The sequence below is a fragment of the Vigna unguiculata genome, chromosome 4 (assembly GCF_037176805.1).
Source record: "Vigna unguiculata cultivar grain cowpea cultivar isolate G323 ecotype 2 chromosome 4, ASM3717680v1, whole genome shotgun sequence".
Lineage (NCBI taxonomy): Eukaryota > Viridiplantae > Streptophyta > Magnoliopsida > Fabales > Fabaceae > Vigna > Vigna unguiculata.
This window is the reverse complement of record NC_140795.1, coordinates 9,224,591-9,246,721: the sequence shown is the minus strand read 5'-3', so window position 1 is coordinate 9,246,721 and position 22,131 is coordinate 9,224,591. Positions and strand designations below refer to the sequence as shown.

The window sequence follows — 22,131 nt, the reverse complement described above, 5'->3', positions numbered from 1 at the left end:
GTGATAGACCTTGACCAGTTGTATTGATTCAAGTTGTCAAGGCTATCCAACAATCTAAATGGCATGTTTGTCACGGTCCTAGAAGTCTTAGGAAAATATAAAAGAGCAAAACATAGCAACAAATATAAACGACAAACATTGTCTACATTGTCATTGTCATCATCATCGTCACTTCGTAAAAAAATATATATCTTATTATAATGTCATCTATTGTTATTGGTTGATGTTCAAATAATGACCTGATCACCCCGCACACAAGACTATTGAATTCTACATCAACTCCAACAACATTCAAACCCAAACAAACACAAACATCTAAAACGGACAATCGTACCAAATGTTGCCTGATACATATACTTTCATGTTTAGGCACCCACTGACTAAGAGTATGTTTTAACAACACTCCATTGATATCCAGCGGTTTCACCATCTCAACACACCACCAAAATGGAGTGACTCCAATTCGATAGCTATGTCTTGGTCTCAATAAACCATTTACTTGAACAATGTAGTCTATTTTACAACGATTGCGAACCATAAGCTAAAATACCAATCAAATTGTTAAAAAACCATGTTAGAAAAGAACAAGATATGAACTTCATTAACTAAAATAAATAAATGGACCATAATCACAAACATTTACCTTCCTTGACACATCATCTTCTTCTTCTGCCATAGATATCCAAAATCTCCTACTCGAACAAACACTTTATATAAATAAGGTATTCCAATAAATAAACAGCAAACACGACACCCAAATAATTAACTTAATAAAAAATAAAAAGTAATGAATTAGTTAACATTTTTTTTAATTATGTCCATAAAAATTCAAAGTAGTTTATATTTAAGTTTACACAAGTATTTTAAAAAACATTTTTAATTATGCTATTAATCTCTTCAACTTAATAAATTTTTCATTTAATTAGTATTCTCAACTTAAAAGGAAATCCTTTAAATTCATAAAACAAAATGCATTGTAATTTTAAAATGATAAACTTAAGAACCTAAATAATTTTGTATATAACTATTTACTCCTTCAAATATAATTTCAGAAACTAATACCATATTATCTTACACATTAAAGACACTATATTTAAATGTAATTTCAGGAACTAATACCATGTGTTAAAAAATAAATATAATTAAAAAATAATTAACTTTAAAAGAAAATTTGAACTTTAAATCTAAAATAAATATAAATGAAAAGAAAAAAGAATTATATATATATATATATATATATATATATATATATATATATATATATATTTATATCCAAAAGCCTTTTTTATCAAAAGTTGACTTTTGGTATATATATATATATATATATATATATATCTATATCTAGAAGTATTAGTCGATATTCAAAAACAATTCCGGAGTAAGATTTGGATTAATATGATTAAATAATTAAAGGATATTTTTTAAATTTAATTCTTTTTTAAGTGTAGAAGAAATTTTAGAAATACAGAAAAAAATTTCCATATGCTATTTGTGATTAACCACCGTCATGGAATAAATGGGCTTTTATATGGGCTTGTTAGGCCCACACAATTTCTAACTCAAACAAGTTAGTCTCAAATAGCAATTCGTTAATTATAAGAATTTCTCTAGGAAAAAAAATGACAAATTTAATTTAATTTACAAAATTTCAATTAATTAATTTTTTTATCTTCTAGGAAGAAACTCGTCCCAACATCGCATCAAAGTAATTTTAAATAGTTTTATACATAATTAAAAAGTAAGACCATGTTTTCCACAAATTTTCTTTCTCAGATAAATCTTTCAAGGACACATCATGTCAGTTTACAATCAATTTTCATCAGAATTAATGTAATTTAAAATTAGTTTTGCAGAAGTTCACCAAAAATGCTCATTAAATATTGTGTTGCTTTCCCTAGAAGTATGGGCCACAATAAAAAATTTAACATTCATCACCAACCTTTTTCATATATTTGAACTTTTAAATTAATTATTAGAATTAAAAATATTTCTTGACATTAATTTATGAGTATGAATTATTTAATAATTTTATGAATGAGTAATTTCTCTAAATTGATTTTCTTTAGTAGAGTCTTGTTTCTCTACATGATTTCTTCGTTTAGGATTTTATTTGGAATTTTTTTAGAGAACATATAAAAGAAAGTGTTAAAATTATTGACAAATTAATTTTATTATGTGATTTATTTAAAATATTATGATAAACTTAATTGTGATTAATAAAGTATAAGGACATGGTGATTATTATGGAAAATGATAATAAAATAAAATAAATATAAAATAAATACTAACTTGAAGTTGATTTATATTTTATATTAATCTATTAAAAATGTGTGAGAAGAAAAAAGAAAACAAAAAAAAATAGATTAAATAAAGATGGTTGAAGAACACATAAATTAAAAAATGCTTACTTATATGATCTGTTATAAATCGATGCCAATACTTTAAAACTTGTATATGCATAACATAAAAATTAAAAAACTTAGAGAAACTATATGGGAGAATTCTCTTTTAACTTTTGAAAAAGGTCATTTATGTTTTTCTTTTTCATCTTCAAAAACTATTAATGAAAAAAATTATCCTTGTCGAAAACTTTGCACACATACATATATATATATATATAAAAGCTACTTTAAATAAATTTTTCCCAAAACTCTATCAAGAAAAATAAAGTTATAAATATTTGTTTCATAAATTTAAAACATCTTTACATGTCAACTAATTGTACACTACAAAAAATTAATTAAATATTAATTAATGATAGAGAAAAAAATAATCGATCAATATAGTAATTACTACTAAAATAATCTTTACTATAAATAAAAAAATTATAATTAATATGTGACTTGAAATTTAAATTAATTTCTAACATTAATTACCAAAGATTTAGTTACTAATTCTAAACAAATTAATCTTAAATAGCAACAAATTTTAAAAACCAAAAAGTTGATTATTATAAAAATAATTTTAACTAATTTATAAATTAAAATTTTTTTTATCTAAAATAATTTCTATTATGAATAATAAAATTATAATTATTTTGTGAATTTGACTCTAAATTGATCACTAACATCAATTTAGATATTAATTATCTTGATAACCAAAAACTTGATAGTTAATATTAGTGATCAAAATAGAGTATAATTCATAAAATAATTATAATTTGTTATTCAATGACTATTGTAGAGATCGATACTTTTTTTTATATAAATTGATGTTTAAATTAGTTCCTAAGATAACAAATTATTTGTTATCTTTAAAATTAATTACTATTTAAAAAATTGTAACAAAATTTAACTTCTTTTTAGCTATGAAATTGAAATATTGAGATGGTCCAAAATGAAGCATTTGGGCAAAAAGATGCAACATGGTCCAATGCATGTTGACATGGTGACATTTAAGTAACTATGCATATTCACAAGATGCCATATGTTCACAATGATCCCAGACAGATTCAATGCTGCACTAAAAAAAACCACAAAAACGGTGAGAGAAATATATAAATCACAAAAAGTAAAATGGGTATTTCAAAAATATTAAGTATAGAAAGAAAACATGGAGTTAGAAAAAGTAATCTCACAAATTATGTTTTCTTGTTTCTTCACTGGGGTTGTTAATTATTACTACCTTCTTTTTCTTTTCTAAACTCAGAAAAATTAACAATATAACCAATCTTATTTTAACTTTTTAAAATGACATAGGAAAAGTAAAATATTTTCAAAAACCCAACTTAAAAATATAATAAATAACATTATTTAGATATATTAAAAATAAATAAATTACATATAAATATTAATCTACTATCATAAGTTTATAATAGTTTAAAAATTTAAATGTTATTATTCTTTAAATTATTTTTAAAAAAATGTTATATTTTTAGATTATATATATTTTGTCTCTGTATTTTGTGAAAGTTATGCAAAATATTAATTTTAAAAAATAACATGTAAATGTTATATTATATAATTAACAGCGAAACTTTATTTTGTCGCATAAAAAATACTATTTGTTAAAAATAAAGTTTTAGAGTGGATGTCATATTATATAATTAATAGTGAAACTTTGTTTTTCAAATAGAAATTTACATAACTTACATAAAATACAGGATAAAATAAATATATAATTTAGTTTAGGGAGGGAACATAAATTTTTAAAATAGTTTGATGACAATATTTAATTTCTTGAACAAAATTAGAAACATTTTAAGAAAAATTCTACTACCAAAAAACTATATTTTTCTTGTTATAGTATAAGATCTGTTATTTATATTTTATTAAAGAATATTAAAACTATAAATTTACTTTTTTGTGCCAATAGTTTTTTGAATGTGAAAGTTTGGCCAAGTGTACATTTGATTAATTTTTTTGTTTTCTTAAATTAAATAACTTTTATAGCTCATTACTATTTATTTAATGGTTAACATAAAAGTATTAATGCATACGTTAATATAACATATATTAAAACTAGTTATTAAATTGTATTATTATCATCTCACGCAAATAAATAATTGACATTATTATAACTTATAAACAAGTAACGTTTTTTATTAGCAGTTGGAAGACATGCATCAACGAATCAAAATGGTTTAGCTTCAAAGGATACATGTAGTAAATATAAAATTCAAAATCGGATTATATAAGTTTCTAAAATCTCTTCAAAATTATTTATATATCTCTAAATTTTTTAAAGTACTTTTTATACTCAATTTTAAAAAATTTATTAATTTTTTGTCTTGATAATTACTATGCTACTCTCACCATTATACCTTAATAATAATAAAGTTACTGATGATATATTTGTATTACATATTTATATTAAGTATCAACAATAACAAATTTCTTAAAAAATATCAATTTTAATATAGACCAATTCAAAAATTTCAAAAACTTATTTAACCGGTATGCAATTTAAAGATTGTTGTCACAAAAGTTCAAGTTCAATCATTATACATCTGTAGTATTATCGAGTCTATGTGTTAGGATCTTATCTTTAAAAGACGTTTTAAAAAGTGAAAAAAAAATAAAAATAATATTTAAATCGTTTTAGATCTTAATTTCTAAACGATATGAGATTATTGTAGTGATAGCAACTTCAATTATTTTAGTTTTTAATGTACAATAAATTTGATCTTATCCTTGGTGATTTACTGATGCGAATTTTTAAACAATTATGAATAAGAATTGATAAACGGACACCGAATATACCCACAATTCATTGAATGCACTTGTTATTCGTTCATTCCCATTCACAAAATATAAATATATATATAATATATATATATATATATATATATATATATATATATATATATATATATAAAGAGAGAGAAAGACCCTTTTTTTCTGCACTCTATATAACATCAGAAAGGTCAAAACTTTTCACAATCACTCCTTCAAAAGGTTTGTTTCTATGTTCCTCTTCCTTTTGAGTACCTCTCACATGTCCCTTTCTTCTTCTTCTTCTTCTTATGAGTTATCATGAATTCTAGTTCTGTTATTTTTCTTTTTTGTTCTAACTGTGATTGATGAACAGAGTGAAGAAGGTTGAAGGAAGAAGAAAAAAGAAGCAATGGGGTTGGGAAGGTTGATGGTGAGTTTGAAATCAAAGATGAGGAGTTTGAAGATTGCGAAGAAGAGTGAGTATGATAAAGTGGAGAAGAGTGAAAGCATGAGAATGGAGATTAGAAGCAGAAAAGCCAGAAAACTCATTGAACAAACTCTCAAAGTGGCTGATTCACCAAAGTCCAAAACTTTTGCTTTTTGATGATGATGATTTCTACTCAAACATTTGTTAGTTCTTCTTCAATGTTGTTTTCCCTTCAATTTTGTTTCATGCATCATATGTAGTTTCAATTAGATCTTTGTTTTTGCTTTATGTTTATGCTCTTTCTTTTTCTCTCTCTCACTCTTTTCTTTTTATCAAGCACATCAACCAAAAGCTAAAGTTTTTTTTATTTTCAATGTTTGGAACAATATGTGTGAGCTTTTTTCATGCCATTTTCTCAGATAAGAATGGAAAACCATACAAGAAAGGGGAAAAAAAAGATAAAATCTAATTTAGGGAAAGAAAATCTTATACCTCTTTTTTTCTTTTTTAATTAAAGCAATCCCTTAAAAAATTTAAGGCATTTCTTGTTAAATTTCAAAATACTTGATTAGGGCAATTTTTGTCTTGTTTGGCTCTTCAAAATAATTATTCAGGTCTTATTACGGTTTCAGTATGTTGAAAACATATTGATGTTTTTTAAAAAAAACAACATAAACAAAAATTATAAATTTAATATTTTTATTATTTTTTTATTACTTGTCTCAGTGGTTATTATTATTATTATTATTATTATTATTATTATTATTATTATTATTATATTTACTTTAAAATGAAGTATTGGCTGCAAGATTGTTTTTTGACTACCAGGATCAGTTTCTAATTTTATTGCCGTTTACACTATTAAAGAAACTTAAACAAAATTAGAAGTTGAATCAAAATTACTGTTTTTTAAAAATATGATTAACAAAAGGGTTTAATAACAGTTTAATTAAAATAAGTAGTTTATTTTATATATTGGGAATACGGGGAAACAATCATAAATCAAATTATTTGTACCTGTTTTACTGTTGGATTAGAATTTGATTCTATTGGGTCTTGGCCAACCCCTGTAGAAGAGATTGACAGCCAGAAAAATAATTGATACCATAATTTATGATTAGTTGATAATTTATTTTGTTAATAATATATATTTTTAATTAAAATCATAATAAAAAGATCTCTTTTTTCTCATCCTTATTATAGGACACATTTTATGAAGAAAAAAAAAGTTGTTCCTTAATTCTATAAGGTGTTTTTATAATTTTACATTTGTTTTTTTTTTTTATCTTAATTAAATAGTCTGTATATTTGTAGTATATATTAATTATTTTTAAAAAAAAACTTGTTAATGATTTATATTAATTTGATATATAAGTAGCATTTAAAAAACATTATCTAAATCAATTTTTTTCTTATCATGTTATTAATGTCTTATATTTTAATCCTATAAGAAATTTTCTATGAAATAATCAATTTTAGAAAAAAAAAAATAGGTTAGAAAATGATTTATAGACCAAATTTAAAATTAGAGGCCAATTTTTTTTGTAGTCAAATCTTTAGTAGTGAATATATTGACAAATTTAGATATCGATTCATAATATAAATTATTTTTGTTATCAATTTCAAAATCAATTATAACTTTTATTTATAATAAAAATTATTTTAGATAACAACAATTTTTAAGTTATAAATTGATATTTAAATTAATTATTATAATACTTAATTATATTTAATTATTAAAATTAATCATCATTTGAACATCTTCTTTGTAAAGTAATGAGCATAAGCTCATATTTAATGAAGTTAAATATAAGTAAATTTGAAATATTATTTAGTATTATTATTTCGAAAATATGTGAATATTTAAACCCAAACATTATTTTTAATAAATTTGATTTGAGAGTAATTTTGAAAAATCAACTATTTCTTTATTGTAGAAAAATAAAAATGATTAATCAACTTACCTTAATATAGTTAATTTTAGTTATAATTGATATTACCAATGTTGTGTCAGCTTTGGAAGATTTGAAGAGGAAAATATAATGCAGCATTAAATAAGTTTGACCAGAAACCGAATTTACTGCATTTGTGGGGAAACTAAAGTCAAGACATTTATATGTAACGGCTACATCATTAGCTAACATTTATTTTTAGATTTTCTACAACCACAATAAATTATAACCTTCCTAATTTTTAAAAAATAAATTTGTTTTTGAAAGATGAAAAAGAAACTCTATTTTCATTCTATGTATCTGTATTTTTACTTTTTTTTATTATATTTTTGAGATCCTATAAATTTCAATATTGAAAAAGGACAAAATTATTTTTATCCTACAAATATTACTAGTCACTCCCATTTATTATCCATTACATTTTAATTAAAGCAATAAAAGTCATTTATTACTTTACAATAATCATGATATTTGTATTAATGATTTAATCTCACATTTCTTAATACGTGGAAACAAGTAAATAATATGTCGAAATATAATAATATCGTCGAATTAACAAAAAAGTTAAATGAAAATATAAAAAATTTGTAAACCCAATATACTTAAAAAAATTAATAAAAAATCTATTAAAAATACTTAACTTTATCATGAAATTAAAGCTTGATAAGTTTTTCTGTTATCAGCTTTTATATTTTTTATTATCTTTTTAATATATCATTAATAACGAATGTTTAAAGACGGTAAGAACATCTTTTAAAACAATCTTTTAAAACAATCTTTAATCAACTTTAATTACTTCTTTAATGTGTTTATTATTAATTAGATTATATACTAAATAAAGTGTCTAACATCTCAAAATTTATATCATAATATTTTTCAATATATTAATATCTAAAATTTTATAATACATTATTTTTAAAATATGTTGTATATAATTTAATAAATTATGAATATATAAATATAAAGATTATAAATATTCAAGATATACAAATAGTTAAATATTTTATAAAAAAATATATTAAATACTTAGAATTTATATACTGATATATGTAAATGAGAAATAATGCATAATCACTTTTATTATAATAATAGAAGAGAAGAGAAGAGAAGAAAAGTCTGAATTTAAAATAAAATTTTATGATAAATATTTGAGTTATATTATTTTGGCCACAAATATTTTTGTATAAAACATGGTTTATACATTGTTACATGTCCAAAGTTTATACGAAAATTTTTATAACCATTTCCAATATTATCTATGGATTGTTTGAAGAATAAGAAAGTAAGAAAAATTTATCAATCAATGAAAAATATCTTGAATGAGAAATTGGTTACCAATGTGATTAACATAGTATTATAAAAAATTTAGTTAAAAGGAGACCAGCAATAATCATTGCTTTGGGTACTATAAATAAGATGAAGGGTGAAGGTATGAGATAAAGGAAAAACAAAAATAGAGAAGAGCTGATAATGTAAATCTATCCATTATAAGAAAAGAGAAAGTGAGGATACGTAGTAGCAACAAAGAAGAACAATTTATATATCATCAAAGTCTCAATACAACCTTGGTGTAAACTAAGGTATGGGGAGGAAACATCTAGCATTTTATCTTTTTACTTTTATGTTTTTATCTTTTCATAATTTTTTTTATTTCTATATTTACCTTAAGTAAGGTGTCCCTAACCTTATTTTAATTTATATTTAGTTCCTGTTCTTATTTATTTATTTATATTCATCTCAAGTTGTTCACTGGTCCTATTTATTCAATTTATATTTACTTTCATATATTTATTTATATTTATCTCTAATCATGTATTGGTTTTCATTATTTATTTTTATTTATTTTTAGTTATGCATTAATTCTATTTACACAATTATATGGTTTAACATCAAAATAAAATTTATGATAAATAAAGATTTGGTTGTTGTAATTGAAGGCATGACCTTGAGGATTTAAACGAGTTAGTATGAAGATGAGATGTTCTTGGGTTACTTTGTTGGTTATTGTAGATTAATCACTCTATTTAAAGTATTGTCTTCTTTAAAATTTAAAATTTCATTATGATTTTGTACTTAAAAGTCGTCTCAAAGGGTCGAAGAAGTAAAGAGTATTTAAACTACATTTGATCTCGACCCTTAAAACGACTTGAGACCAGTAGGTGTATCGAAACAAGAAATACTATTAACTCTATATTCTTGACCACAAAATGGTACTTTAATTGGTGTTCTAGGGATGCTTTTTTATATGTATATAAGAAAAAAAAAAAAGGCACTTATATATTGAAGTTGTTAAAAATATTGAAGGTGAGATTGTTAGTTGCAAAGGAATTGGTGGAGAATAAAGTTGAAGAGAAGTGATGTGGGAAATGGGTGCACGTGAAAGTATTGAAGTGGGGTTGACGAAAGAGGACAAAGAAGGATAAGATAAAAGGTTGAAAAGCATTAATTGTTTGCATATGAAAATGAAACATCAAAGTGGTCACCAACGTGCTTCTCAATGAAAAACGACTTACCACATTTTTTTTCCTTCAAAAACCATCTCCACCTTCCTACATCTTCAAAAACCTCTGTCTCTAACATAATTTCTTCACACTATCACACAAAACATATATTTCAATTTTATCTTTGTTGCTTATATTTGAGTATATAAATACTAAAAATATTTTTTTTTCTAGTCAATCTTTATTATATATCATAATCTAGTTTTAGGTGTAGTGTTGTTTATGTGCACCCATCATCATTGTTCTGTCAAAAACAAGGAGGGTGAGTGGGCTTGTTTTTATTAAAGTAAATTTTGACTCATCCCATTAAAGAAAAGGCTGACACATATTTCAGTAGTTTTATTATTTTATTTTTTTATATTTTTTTTATTCTAATACACATATATCTTTTAAAAAGTAAAATTAATTGTGTAAATATTTTTTAAGTCACTAATTAATCAGTATGTTTGGAATGTGAATGTAATATGAAATTTTAGACAGAGTCCTCTAACTAGTTCTTGATCCATAGCAATTGAGGGCAATAGGTTGTAGTTGATATGTACTCTACTTATTGTTAAGAGGTACATTGTCTCTAATTAACTTCTTGCTAACCCATGGCACTATGTTTTCTCCAATAAAATGACATTCTCCATTATGGTTTTTCTTTTCACTTTATCTCCAACTTAGTTTATATCACAATATTGATTATATTAATGTTAAACTTTCATTATGCATAGAGTGAAACCCAAGGCTATTCATTCTAGTGAGATGGTAAACTTTCTTAACAATTTTAAATAAATTGCTTATGGATCAAACCAAAAACACACACATAATACATCAACCTTTATGTTAAGCCTAGAGGATATAATATATAAGAGCGATTCAATCATCTTACAATAAGTTTTGTAATAGCACCAAATATTAGGTTTCCTACATACACTAGAGTCTTTAGAAAAATCCTACTCAAGGTCTTTGAAGTATGATAGAGCAGAAGTCTCACGCCCTCTTCTTTTGATTGAATGCTTGAAAATAATAAAACACAATGCTTAAAACATGAACTTTGATAAAATCATGAGTGTATGTACTTTGTTTTGTTTGGCAGACGATAGAACATCATACAAAGTTTCACTACATATGATCAAATAAAGATGGTGATATGATGATAAGTACAATAAAAGACTTTAAGGAGACATGAACTCAAAAAATATTTCTAAAATTTTAATATGTAATGCAAGGAATTTCTTTTCCATATGACATAAAGTGATTTATGCCAAATTTAAGCTTCATTCCAATACCTTTTGGGGTTCGAACTAAAGTTGAAATGTCGGCAAATTTTATCTAACACGAGCTTATGTTAACTCTAGGCAACATATCTCTTTAGTATGGTGTGCACTTTTTAATCACTCTTTGAAGTAAACAAAATTTTCAACCTAGGAAGATAAGTGTTATCATCTATCAAAGAAGTTGTGTAAAGAAGATAAGAACAATTATTGTTGCATAAAACACATACGGTATTTCTAATCATCAAAACTCAACAAACAGTATTAGGAAAAAGAAGATGAAATTTAATTGAGTTTAAAGTTGCTCAAATTACAAAAAATGATTTCAACAATCATTTCATGAGCCTATATAAAAACGTTTTTTTTTTTTCAAGAAACTAATAAGAGATATCATTTTCAAGTGTTAAAACTTTGCTAATTTTCTCCTTACCCTAAATTTTTTGTAACGACACTATTTGTGTTCATCCTTACAAAGTATAATAAAGAGAATCTAAACATTGTATACGTCCAAAGACTTTACCTTCTCTAGTGAGCAAAAAGTTGTGATATTTTGATCACACAGACATTGTATTTGTCTTGAACCATGAGTGACTTGTTGAAAGAATAGTTTATTGAGTCATAAATGACTTGTTGAAAAAATAGTTTATTAAGTTAGAAGTGACTTGTGAAAAGAATACTTGAACATGTCAACCAAGAGTGACCGAGCCAAAATAATACTTGGGTTGAACTAGAAGTACTATTTGAGTCAGAAATTACTTGTCCTTGTTGAAGTAATACTTAAATGACATCTCTAGAAGTGGCTAGAGACCAAAAAAATGTTTTATTGTACTTTGCATTGTTAAAATATTTTGTAAAACTTGACTCGTTAATCAAGAATTAAGCGTAATATAAAAATATTGAGTATCTATTTTACCTTAATCTTTTTGTATTGCATGTTATAATTGATAAGTTTATTTGAGGAAAATTAAAAAGTGAATTTACAAAAATATTTGATTGATCTTATATTTATTTAGGTATCATCTAATCATACATCTTGCGACAATACAAACTAAAAAAACTGCAAAACTTTAAAAATACAATTCAATCAATCATCTATTTTTTTGTTTTGTTTTTTACAAAATGTAATATTCACCTTTTTAAATGAAAAACCAATTTTTAATAGAAGCAAACTTAATTTTTATATAAAGGTTTAAGAACTTGCTTTAAATAGTATAAAACCATATTTAACAAATAAATTTTTATTATATATATACTAAAAAATACTTAATCATTGAAATATTTTTAAATCTTTAATTAATTAATTAATATTTTTAATAAAATAAATAAATAAAGACTATTTTTATATATGAAATTATTTTATTATAATTAAAAACTAAAATTTAATTTCTAAATATTAATAACTTATATCAATATATCAAGGCATATTAAGATATATAATGAAAAATTATCAAATGAAAATTAATCTAAAAATATTATATAAGAAGATCATTCTAGAGATTAGAAGCAGGCCACGATGGCAAAGCGAATAAGGGAGGGATGATCTTAGATTCTTTGGTTCTGACTTGGTAGCCTCACAAATAAGTTTGAAAGCGACAAAAACGATGCACATTCAAACCAAACACAATCCGACATAAAAACACTGACAAACAACAGCAGAAAGAATATACAGAACGCTAATCTTTATCTAACATCCCAATACCTAAAATAAAACATTGCCATGAGAGGAAAAAAAAAACAAGTGACATCAAATTCTAATCATTCAAAGGTGAATGCTTGGGATAAAAATGTCAATATGAGATTGTGGAAGTACAAAATTATATTTAATTTAATTTTAACATTTACATTTTATGATAATTTTTATTGGGAAACAGATGCAATTATATTATTCAAATATTTATTTAAAAAGAAAATTTTAACCCGAAAAATATGATATCAAATTGAAATATTAAATAAACAATTATAATTGCATATATTTTACAAGATAAATTACATTTATTTCAATAATTTAAAATAAAAAACGCATACACATACTTATTTTCCATATTGAAATTAAAATAAGTTCAATATTTCCTATTAATTTTGGAGTGAGCTGAAATTGACATTAGTAACAGAATTTATTAAACTTATAAAATTAGAATAAAAAGTAATCTTTAAATGATGATATTTCTTATTAAATATTTTCTTTTCTAAATTTAAAGGATTGAGTTTCTCCTTTCTGAAATCTCATTTGTGTTTTTCTTTTTCTTTTTTTTTTTCAACAGGACAAGGGAGCAAACGAAAAACATTAATGTTATTTTCAGAGTGTAGAGGAAATGGGCCCAGCAAGCCATTAGGTTCATGAAACCTTGAATTTTCTTTCTGTTGGACTGTGAAACAAAAGTTCACACACAAAACATGATACACTGAATCTTCTGAATTCAATTTCATCAAAAAAGTTCAGATTGCTCTGCATTCATAATGCACAACTAATGTTTCTGTTCTTATGAGCAGTCCAACTCAATCCAACACAGTACTGAAATTAAATGGGATAATTGAACAACAAATGGTTCTTTTATACTAACTTTATCATAATTTTGAAAGCCACCTCTACTTTTCTAAAAGATTTGACTTGACTTGAATATGTACAAAAAATATCCACCATTCTAGATGATTAAGGTTTGAACGGGATTCAAAACATTTATGAATGTATTCTTTGATAATGATATTTCATATACTTTGATGGTAATACATGCACAATATGCATGTATTTATTTTTCTTGTTTAGTTTGCAATTGGACATAATTATTGGAACTCTGGAATGAATCTCAATAAGAACTAGATTGTAGCAAAGGCGCAACCCAATAAAAATAATAAAATAAAATTATCTATTTAAATTAAATTATTTATAAATATTTGATGTGTTTTAAACAACTCCAGAAAGTTATATTATTTTAATAAGTATAGTCATGTAATAATATAATAAATTGAGGAAAATACGCACTCCTATCTGTATATTAAAATGTTATATTTTAAAAATATTATATTTTATTATATTAAAATATTATATTTTTAAAAATATATATAATTTTATAGTTTTTATAATTTTTATTTTATAATTAGTTAACAAAAAAAAATCATAAATTTAATATATTTTATTTTATAATAATAATATTAAAAAATTACGTGATGATTATTTACAAAAATAAAAATCATTTAACTATTTTAAATAAAGAGACATTATTTAATTACTTAATTTATTAAATAAATAATTTTTTGCTTAGTAAAAATTTTAATTATCCAATTATATCCCATTAAGATTGACACAAAAGTTATCAAATAATATATTTGTGTATGATAATATAAATTATAATATAAAATAGTTATTTTTTCTAAAAAAACGAACGAAAGGAAAAAGGAAATAACTTTTACATAGGAGAGAAGTAATCCTGAAGATGGGATAATTACAACGAAAAAGAACTAAAACTTTAATAGTTAGGTTGTTTCAATCGAAATCTTCATTTTCTTTGTCAAACTGATTTTTTTGCATTGTTGAATGATTTTGAATCTAATATCTATATCATTTGATCTCAATCTAATATCTATATCATTTGATTTCATTACATCTATTATAGAATGATCATTTGATTTTATTTCATGTCATTATAATAAAAGATATCATTCCAATTGAGATGGTGCATTAACAAATTCAGATTTTAAATTCATTGATTGTGATGTCTTTTTCATCGCTCATGGTTTTAAATATTAGAGGAAAGATTAAAAGATGGCATGTAACTGTACAAAAAAAAAAATTGGAGTCAAATAATTTTGATTCGATCTTACAAGCATTATTCTAAAGGGTTGGTATAAAATCAAGGTTTTGACACCTTTTATATTCATTTGACACATCATTTTTTTACTCTTCCATTATAAAAATCATGTCAAATGTATTAACCTACCATTGTCCATGAGTGAAATAAACGTTACATATATTTTTTGAAAAAATTTATAAATTATATTTTCTTAAAAGATTAAACTTTTTGCTTAAATATAAATTAATTGATATACAAATGAATTTTAATAATATTTTGAATTCGCACATAATGAATTTGTCCTATCAAAATTTAATTAATAAAATATATGTAAGCATTATTTTAAATTTTATTTAGAAAATATTCAGTTTTGAGAGATTAATTTTTTAATTTGGAGATCAAAATCATACTTGTTCCAAATATCACATATTTAAAAGATGTAACTTATTACAATGTAGCTAAAAATTGTCAGCATGAATAAACTTCCCAAAATTACAACATCTCATGAAATGAAAACATACTTGGGTCTCCCAAGAGTTGCACCGGAAAGATGCACACTAATAGTGATTAGTGCGATAAAGCATCCGGAGTTCTTTGCAATGATTGCATGTCCATGGCCGTAGAGGAGGGTCCATGCAATAAGAATGGATTTTTTGAATTTGGCAAATATCACAATTCTCAAGGAGATCCTCAGGTTCCCGACCACGGCAAATTACACAAGCTCCGGTCTGTGTAGACTGTATAAGCAAAAGACAAACCACGGAGTGACAATCATATCAAGATGCTTATAAACTTTCAGTTTCAGTGACAATATACGAAACAAATCAATGCATACATGTATATGTATATCAAATGTGGGACCTAATCTCAAAATTTGTGATTAGAAAATGTGTTAAAAAAGTGTTCCTATTTTTTTCAATTATCATAAAAATCACAGAATAAAATCAAGTCATTTCTGGCTTCTTATAGGTGGTGTGCATTACAGTATATTGAACATGCTCATGGACATTGGTGGGAATCATAGTCTGCCTAATAAAGGACAAATAGAAATCCAACATTACAAAATCATGGATATCATAAGGCTGACAGTGAGAATGTTGGTTTGTTACACAAATAACAATCCTTAATAAGTAAGACAATACTATTAAAATGATCAAAATGTTGGGTGGGGTAGAGTCCACACATAAAAGCATTCCAACTTAACTAGTAAAACAAAAGTTGCCAGCTCATGTGATATTGTTTTTTTTAGGCCAAATAAATCTTACTCGCTCTCACTATATGGTTGAAACAACCGTTAAACTGCCACTTATTTATGCGCCGTCCAAATTAAGCAAAGAGCATATAAGAAACATTAAGTTGCAGTAGAATCTATGACAGGCTTTCAGTGAATACCAGTCAATATTTTTAAAGATGTCAATATTGTAAGGAATGTATACAAGCCAACACTGTTGCTGTATAATCAATAACTTAACAACCACTCATTCCAAATTTTACCCTATGTTGGGCCACTTCTTTCCTCTTCCTCTATTTTTTAAAATAATCTAGAATAGTTTTTTAACCGTACAAGCAGAAAGATTATTTTTAAAATTTGAACCCATGACCTCTAGGTAGCAATCTAACAGCTGAGTTAAGGCTCGTCCGTGTTATGTGATTTCAACTAATATGGGAAAAAAAATAAAAAATAACACCCAAAAGAGATAACAGCTAATATAGCTTAAGAATGAGCATACCTCAAAGGTAGTATGCGACAATCCTTGATCCATGGGGATAAAAATTTCAGAGGCTGAATTGTTACAGGGGATTGTCTGGGAGTATACTTTTTGATCCGTGGTGGCTGCATGCTCGACTTTCTTAATCATCACAAAACTTTGTTTGCACAGAGGGCAAGTTGATTCTTTTCTCATCGAAGTCTATAAATATTGAAAAACAAATGAGAAATGAAAGAGACAACCAAATAATATTAAGACAAATCTAACGAGGTTGACTTAATCCATCTTAATCTTTAAATAGTACATTTTAGAATCACCATCAATTCAAACGAGTGCATTCGTAAGAGAGCCTGGACAAAATTGATAAATATACTAGGGTAAATATTTAGTTCACTACAATACTTTAGTACAATAAAAAAAATTACAATCTTAGTAAATAAACTATAATTTCGTTAATTTTGTTTGAACTCCATTAATTGTTGAGGTAATTGAATACGTTAACATGAAGCCTTATCCTTTGCTTTTTTAATCTTTAATTCCTTCAAAGTTAATTTCATATTAACATTAATTTTCCCTTTGATATACACAAGAAACAATTACTAAAGACCAAACACACTCAATTGTACTAACCATTGACTAAATTCAAATAAAACTGACAAAGTTAAAATTCTTGTACTAAGACTTTAGTTTTTTACTTATTAAACTAAATAAAATATAATAATACTTGTTGTATTGAATCGACTATTTACCCAATATGCTTTCACAAGGATTTCACTAAGAAAATAAAGCAAAACAATGAGGTGGAGCCTCAAATTATAAATGATAAAGAGAAGCATAAATTGAATGAAAGTTAAATTATATAGTTTAGTTAGGATTAGGAAAACAGAGACCAACTTTGAAATCTAGTCAAAAGAAAATGGCATGCTACAAAGATTATGATCATCAATTAATAGGCTTTTATTCGTAAAAATGGCAAATAAATGAAAAGGCATACCCTAAGATCAACCCAACTCTGGATGCATGGATAACAAAATCGATGTCCACACGGCAGAATTCCCCGTGTTGTGCTGAAATCTGTGAAACATATAACACATGACATCTCTGTTGAAGTAGGTAAGCCAGCACCATTATCAACCTGATCACCGTCGCTGAATTTTTCATCATGACTAGAACATAAATCTATTGACGTTTGCGGCACACGTACGGCATTTTCTACAAACAATGTTGAACTTCTACGAGTAGATATATGAACTGAATCTTTGATCTGTTCAATATCATCTGAACCACCATTGATAATACTACTTTCAGTTCTTAATCCAGCATTAGGTCCTTCACTATTTTGTAGAATAATGTTACTATTAACACCACCAGAAAGGCTAGATGTCGCTTCAGCGTCTGTTTGTAGTCTATCCGCTTTAAAAAGGTGGTCATCTGGGCTAAAATCCAAAATTGAAGGAGCCAACACCACATCATCAACAAGATTTCTCCGAAGTCTTCTTCCTTTACGAGAAGGTCCAGCTAGAGTACTGACTCCCTTACCGTTACAAATGTTCCTTTTTCCTTTCCTTGACAGTCTAGACGAATATGAAGTTGATTCATCATGCTTAAAAAAATAGGGAATGCAGAGAAAAGAGAAGAAATTAGCAGGCATTCCGAAAGAACAAATAATGCTGTATTCAAGAGGATAGGAAATGTAATGCAAGTATTTTATAAAGCACCAACAATGAAGAAATGATTGAGAGATGCAGAAAAAAGTCCATCCAGACAAACAGCTAGTTTATCCTGCTACATATTTTGAATTATCGTTCAGCCTACATGTAATCTATGATATACATACCTACGGCATGCTTTTTCTTTAATTGACCATTTTGTAGAAGGCAAACCACATATGTTGCATGAAGCAAGTAGTCATATTTATTAAAGTTTGTAGATGAATAATACTGGCTACAAATTTTAAAATAATCCTTTGATGCAAAAGATATCAGAAAAGTCACCACTAAACTTTGACGATGACTCAAATCTAAAAAGAAAACAATCCTCCCATCCCCGTCACAGAACCAAGGTGGTACCTTTAGTTTTTAATTTATCAAGGCATAACAAAGAAGTGCAATAAGAAACCTTGCCTGATGCCATAAAAAATACATATAGATTTAAATGGAACACCTAGATGTGCAAGTGAAGTTTTTGTCTATAGTTAATGATCAACTCTTAAAATGGGTGTTAATGACTCCAGATATCACATTGTGAAAGTTGTGACCCATTCTAAATTCAGGCAACAAAATTATGAATCAGAACTTGCATCAAAACACACAGAATGTACATCATAAAGATTAACAATGTCCAAGAGGTCACAGAGAGTCCAGAGTTTAATTTACCTTTTTCATTAAACAAGAATCTTCCAAAACATAAGCTATTGAAATTCCAGAACCGAAGTTAGGATTTTGCCTTTCAGTCCCAGTATCATGTAACTCGTCACTGACGAATTTTTTCTTTGTCAACCTACTGGCCCGAGCAGTGAGTGGAACTTCCAGTAACAATCGCCCTACTTCATGTCCACTGAAAATAATAATGATAATAAGTGAACTTAAGAAAAAATATTCCACAAATGTCAGATTATACGAGAAGACCCAAAAATAAGCTCCTATATAACCAGACAATGCACCCAAGATTTTCAAACCTAATAATCAACTACCATATAATAAAACCGATTATCCCAAACTAAAGAAACTAGAAGCAAACTCCTGAGTCCACAAGAAAGACGCCCATTATAAAACATCATATATGGTAGATAGAAAATCATAACTATTAATAACCAACTTACAATAAAGTTGTAGTATAGCACTAATGCCATGTTAAATGTTAAATGTCAACATTACTTTCCTTCAGGTTTAAGTTGTTGGGTTGTGATTTAGGAATGCGAATAACTTCATATACAGTAACTTTCAATGTACGCCATAACACAATCCAAAGCAAAAATTGCCATATCAAACTGATCAGCTCATGTTTTTTTAACGCTCATTCTAATTCCAAGAGCATGATGATGATGACATTGGATGCTGAGTAGAACAACCAATCATCATGAGTTATTTTCTTTCATATAACTCTGAAAAAATCCATTACACTTGGTATAATTCTTCCCTAAGGAGGGGAAAGAAAAGAAATTCACCTCTGCAAGGTATAAGAATCTTCTGGAACACGCCTCCCTTCCTTTATGCAGTCCTCAATCCATTGGTGGTTCACTACCGGTATTTTAAACTTCATCGCAATATCGTATTTCTTTCCTTCAAATTTCCAGCACACCTGATCAATCACAAAAACAATCAATCATAAAACAGTTCTTCAATGGAAGCTTGCAATAACCTGTTCATTCATTCCAAAACTCTCTTCTTCCGCCTAAATTCTCCCTCAATTCTCTTTCCCTTTCAACACAGAAACAGAACACATACCTTCCTAAGTCACAACCTGGACATAACCTAAATTCACCACCGAATTAAGCTCTCTGTCTCATTCACTCAATCAACACACAAAACTCTTCGATTGAATTACCAAATTCAACATTCCGCACCAAAATTCTCCATCGAGTTAAGTTTCTCACTCTCTCACTCACATACACAAACACTCCAGATGCATTATCAAAATCCACTATCAAATTAATCTCTATAATCTCTAAATATATGTATCTGTTTGTCTATCTCTCCCAACAAAGAATTATTTTCTCTACCTCTCTCAATCAAGTTCCTTTAAGCTTTCTCATTATCTCTCGGTTATCTGAACCTCTCTCAATTTAGTTATCTGTCTCAGTTAAACTTTCTCTTTACCCCTCTCAGTCGTGCTCTCTCATTCTCTCCCACGAACAAATTAGAAAAAGAAAAATCTAACCAGATGCGTTATCGATTTCGACATTGTGCCGACGTAACTGGCGCCGGCATGTGAAATCAGCTTGATGAGATCGAACCGCTCGGACCCGTGGTAACCGCTAACCGTTGCCACCACGCTTTCCATGCCGTGAACCGGAGAATTTGCAACTTCAGCTCAATAAATAAATAAACAGCATCAGATTCAATAACAAAAAAACAAAAGCAAAAGTATAACTAGCAGAAATCGTGTTGAACGAAACCCTAGCACGAAGGTTATCCTCGGAATGATTCAACTCGTAATGTTTATGAGAAAAAAAAAAAAAAAAAGCAGAAAAACTGTGACTATTTTCTTATTGACGCAAAACGTTCCGATCGAAATTCTAAGGGAGAGAGAGAGACCGTGAGATAGACGAGGAAGTTGAAAGGGTTCTTCTGCTTCCATGACACTTCTCTTCAGGGTTCAGAGTGATGATGACCGAAAACGTCTGGCGGTAAATGCAAATTGAATTTTCGATATCAAAATCAAAACCGAGGGAGGAGATTTTATTATTGGGAGTATATATATATATATATATTCATTTTCTTTCTTTTGTTATAAATGTGTGTTTTGTTATAAAATAAAGGTAATAAGAGAGACAAAGGAGAGGAAGAATAGAGAATGAGAGAGTAGGGAGCAACTTCTGTTTTTATGTGTGTCTCATTACTGATAGGACGAGTCCTATTTATAGGTACAATATGGTAACCCAGAAAGGATATAAAATCAAATAGTAAATACAAAATATTACATCATAAAGAGTAATGAATAATATGATTATCAATCATATGAGTAATTGTATAAATCAATGGACGACCATTAATTCATAACACTCCCCCTTGGGTGTCCATTGATAAAAGAATGTGCCTCGTTAAAACCTTACTAGGAAAAACCCTTTGGGATAAAAACCTAGTGAAGGAAAAAGAGTACATCATTCTATATAATATTGTTCTTTGCATCTTCTAATTTCTCCCCCTCATGTAAACTTACATCATTAAGATGGCGGAGTCCAATCCTATGAACCAATTGCTCAAAAGTTCTCCTTGGCAAAGACTTTGTAAATAAATCTGCTAGATTTTCACATGAGCGAATCTTTTGGATCTCTACATCACCATTTCTTTGAAGATCATGAGTGAAAAAGAATTTTGGAAGAATATGTTTTGTTCTGTCTCCTTTAATATATCCTTCTTTCAATTGAGCAATGCATGCACTATTGTCTTCATATATCGTTGTTGGTTTCATTTTTCCCAAGGATAAACCACAAGTTTGTCGCACATGTTGAATTATAGACCTTAACCAAACACATTCACGACTTGCCTCATGTAATGCTAAAATTTCTGCATGATTTGACGATGTTGCTGTTATTGTTTGTTTCACAGATCGCCATGAAATCGCTGTGCCACCACATGTGAACAAATATCCTGTTTGTGATCGACCATTATGAGGAT

General features: G+C 26.6%; 1 protein-coding gene across 1 annotated transcript; it reads right to left on the bottom strand.

Moving 5' to 3' along the window:
* Positions 1 to 15,490: 15,490 nt before the first annotated feature.
* Positions 15,491 to 21,189, bottom strand: LOC114181291 (zinc finger (C3HC4-type RING finger) family protein / BRCT domain-containing protein). The gene is made up of 7 exons (XM_085672218.1): positions 21,049 to 21,189; positions 20,672 to 20,817; positions 19,959 to 20,092; positions 19,168 to 19,348; positions 17,787 to 18,395; positions 16,814 to 16,993; positions 15,491 to 15,820 (listed from the first exon to the last, which is right to left on the bottom strand). Exons 1-7 carry the CDS (start codon positions 21,089 to 21,091, stop codon positions 15,641 to 15,643), a joined length of 1,473 nt encoding a protein of 490 aa, XP_085528344.1. The 5' UTR covers positions 21,092 to 21,189; the 3' UTR covers positions 15,491 to 15,640.
* Between the last annotated feature and the right edge of the window lie 942 nt (positions 21,190 to 22,131).

Excerpts from the sequence above, each read along its gene's own strand:
- LOC114181291 (XM_085672218.1), bottom strand. The coding sequence starts at position 21,091 with ATGGAAGCAGAAGAACCCTTTCAACTTCCTCGTCTATCTCACG. Across the intron at positions 20,818-21,048 it reads ACTTCCTCGTCTATCTCACG|TTGCAAATTCTCCGGTTCAC; the intron begins GTCTCTCTCTCT and ends ATTGAGCTGAAG. Across the intron at positions 15,821-16,813 it reads TGTCGCATACTACCTTTGAG|TCTACACAGACCGGAGCTTG; the intron begins GTATGCTCATTC and ends TTGCTTATACAG.